At 46.8% G+C, this 3,447-nt stretch overlaps 1 protein-coding gene across 1 annotated transcript in view; it reads left to right on the top strand.

Annotated features, from left to right (window-relative positions):
* The first annotated feature begins 2,029 nt into the window (after positions 1 to 2,029).
* Positions 2,030 to 3,447, top strand: part of LOC103772383 (galanin receptor type 1-like) — an 11,725-nt gene continuing 10,307 nt past the window's right edge. Inside the window, 1 exon segment of the mRNA XM_008939714.1 lies at positions 2,030 to 2,737. Within this exon segment, the coding sequence (XP_008937962.1) occupies positions 2,030 to 2,737 (708 nt within the window).

Raw genomic sequence — 3,447 nt, forward strand, 5'->3', positions numbered from 1 at the left:
AAAAAATGCACATTCTCATTTGCTATGATTGCTACAGGTGATTCCTAAATAATATTTTCTGGTATGACCATCCAGTAAAGAAAAGGGGGTGGGGCGGGAGGGGGGGGAACCAAACCGATCCAAAACACAGAAATAGCAATCAAAATCTCTTTCAGTAGCCTTCTCTCATGTTACATGAAGTTAAATGAATACTACTACATGAAGTAACTTTACAGTGGTCACATATCATCACAAAAAGAAAAGCAAACACATTTATGTTTTGTGATTTAGGGGTGTGTGCCTGCCCAAGGATGAGAGGAGAACAGCAGAGTTAACAACTGAACGGTGGAATTCTATGTCTGAGGGAAAGAAGGGCCAAGGGCAGGTCCAGAGGAGCTGCCTGAAAGCAGCGAAGGAGGTGAAGTGCCAGTAGATGGCACTGAAAAACCCCAACCCAGCCCCAGAGACTGCAGGGTCTCTGAAACGGTGCATGGCAAGCAGCTGTCTGCAAGCTGAGGGCAGAAAGCCCAGCAAACAGACAAAAGATTTTGGGGACTGGAAGACTTAGTGGCATTTGAGGTGCTGTGCCACAGCACACAAGGCAGCCGGGCTGCAGCAGACCAAGAGAGCTGCAGGTGGCACCCAGGTAGCTGGCCCAGTCACAGTGATCTGCTCACTGGCACACTGTCACTGACAAGGATAGATACATTTTTCCACTGCAACTTAGACATCTTGCATTCCCTGGCCACTTCCCAGCTCACCCCATAACTAGCCTCAAAACTAAAATGAGGAGTCGGTTGATGTGGTGGCCCACTCTGGCCAAGTGCCTAGACTTGTAACCACTGACAGTAAAGACATGCACCCTTCGATATAAGAAGCTGTCCCACATGTATACACCACTGTGTGCAGGTGCTGTTAATGTTTGCCTAAAATCTGTACTCTCTTTACTGCTTGTGGAGTTCACAGAGCCACTTCAGAAACATGAGAAAACAGACTATTAAAAAATCTTACTTAGTGCCTTCTAAAGCTTGTATACCATTTCTGTAAGCATAAGCCCCACAACAACTAAGCCACTAATCCTTAATAAAACCATTTTACTTAAAAAAAAAAAAAAATCCATATCTCTTCCCTGGCAGAAAATATTAATCTGCTTCCAAGACTGAACCTTTCCTTTTCCAGTGCAGACGCTCTTGGCACTCCCGAGCCGAACCTAGAACCTCTTTACAGCTGGATCAACAAGATATTCAGGCACTATGGAATTTGGGCAGATATTCAAGAAGTGGCATGACCCAGCTGCTGAATCTAAGGCTCTCCCAGGTTTTTGTGCTGAAAAGACAACGATTCAGATTGCTTTATGCTCTAATGTGAACACATTAAAGACTATGAAACAAAAAGATCCTGCTCTGTTGATAAAAACAATATTTTAGCCTTTTTCCTCCTCACGCAGCCACTTCCAGTGCTTCTCCTCACAGAACTACACACGCTGTTGCTCAGCAGCTGCTGCTTGACCCATCCCTCTGGATTCCCCTCCTTGTGAGCAGTAATGTATGGGGCCAGAGCTGATCAGTGGTTGTTTTCTGAAGGGCTCATGTCACAGAGAGCATTTGTTCTCCCTGCCACAGCTCTGAGCAGGTACAGCAACCGCAGGACCGGGGTGGGTTGGAAGTGAAGGAGGAGGAGCGTAAGGAGGCAGAGCTGCAGCTGTTTCGCGTCTGCTCCAAGCTCCCAGGGCAGCCTCATCCTCAGCCCTCCTGGCACCGACTCCTCTGCCACATGAGCTTCTCCAGCACTAGCTGTCAAACCTGCAGTTACTTCTGGGATTAGACAAATTCTTCAACCCCCTTTTTTTGCCAGTTCCTGGAAGAATCTGCACCAGACACAGACAGAGCTTGGAAGAATCATCTGAAGAAAGTTGCTTCCCAAAGGAAAGACACAGAGCACTGGAAAACTCAAGTGTTCAGCCTTTGGCCACCACTAAAAAACACAGACCTGCTCCATAGCAGTCAGGGCTACAGTGACTGCTCCCCTGCCTTCCAAGCAGCCTGCTTCCATGGAGGAGCAGGAAAACAACTTTGTGCTTTCCCTTGGAGACAAAACCAGCAAGTGCAGCCTTGAGACTAACTAAACGGGGACCCCAACATGCTGGTCAGAAGCCACTAGGGGTGGCCCGGAGGTAGTGATTGTACCAGAGCTTTTTGGGTTGATTTTCCTTCTGGGAATGGTAGGAAATGTGTTGGTGTTGGTTGTTTTGGGGCGCCTCCAGCCTGGAGGATGCCCATCACACAGCACTACCAACATCTTCATCCTCAACTTGAGCATTGCAGACTTCTCCTTTCTGCTCTTCTGTGTCCCCTTCCAGGCCACCATCTACTCGCTGCCAGAGTGGATATTTGGTGCCTTCTTTTGCAAATGGGTTCATTACTTGGCCATGGCAACAATGCTGGTCAGCATCTTCACTCTGGTGGCTATGTCTGTGGACAGATACATTGCTGTGGTCCATGCCAAGCGTTCACCCTGCTTCCGCAGCAAGCGCAATGCTGCCCTCGGAGTGGGGGTCATTTGGCTGCTGTTTCTTCTCATTGCCATCCCCGTGGCCCAGCACCAGGCCTTCATGAGTGGTCATCAGCAAGCACCCAACAGCTCCTTCTGCTGGGAGCACTGGGCAGATGATTCGACAGGAAAGCAGATGTACAAGATTACCATCCTGCTGGTGGGATACCTCCTGCCCCTGATGCTCATCACCTGCTGCTATGCCAAGGTGGGTGAGACGGACGCGAGCAATGTTTAAATTGAGGGAAAGGTTACTCCCAGACTCCTGGTGGCTTGGATGTATACACTCAAGCTACCCCACCAAAAAAGAATAGATCAAATCCTTTCCATAGTCTTTCCTGGTATAGAATACTACTCTGAGGCAGAGGGAGGAAAGGAAAACAGAGAATGAAATGACACGAGCTCCCAGGAAGGATTACAACTGCTAAATGGATGCTCAGCCTGACACTCAAGTCCCCTAAAGACTCTTGCTGGGTTTCCTATTTTTCAGTTTGTTCTCTCTTGGCAACAAATGTTTATTCCCGGAAAGAGGGAAAAACAATGCAGCAAGTGTACAGAAACAGTATTAGATGAATACATCACCCCAGTATCTTTGTTTTGTTTTTTTTTTTTTTAAACAAAGCTCAGATGCTATCTTGCAAAGGCTTGCAAAAAGGTATCTTAGGACCAGATATCTTATTCAGCAAGAAATCCCTTCCCTTCTTCTTGTGGATTACTATTACTGAAATATTTTTTTTTCCTTTATTATCGGTCTTAAACATGCTAGAGATCAGTAAGTCTATAAGTTGTGCTAGCATGCAGAATAAGTTTTCTGTCAATTTTGAATGAATACCTGGTTGTGGAGTGCCATGGGACTGACAGGAGCAGAATTACTTGTCAGTAGTCAGTGGCAGGTCTACTCTCTTAGGATAAAAAAAA

The sequence above is a fragment of the Merops nubicus genome, unplaced genomic scaffold (genome assembly GCF_000691845.1).
Source record: "Merops nubicus isolate BGI_N331 unplaced genomic scaffold, ASM69184v1 scaffold23634, whole genome shotgun sequence".
Taxonomy (NCBI): Eukaryota; Metazoa; Chordata; class Aves; order Coraciiformes; family Meropidae; genus Merops; species Merops nubicus.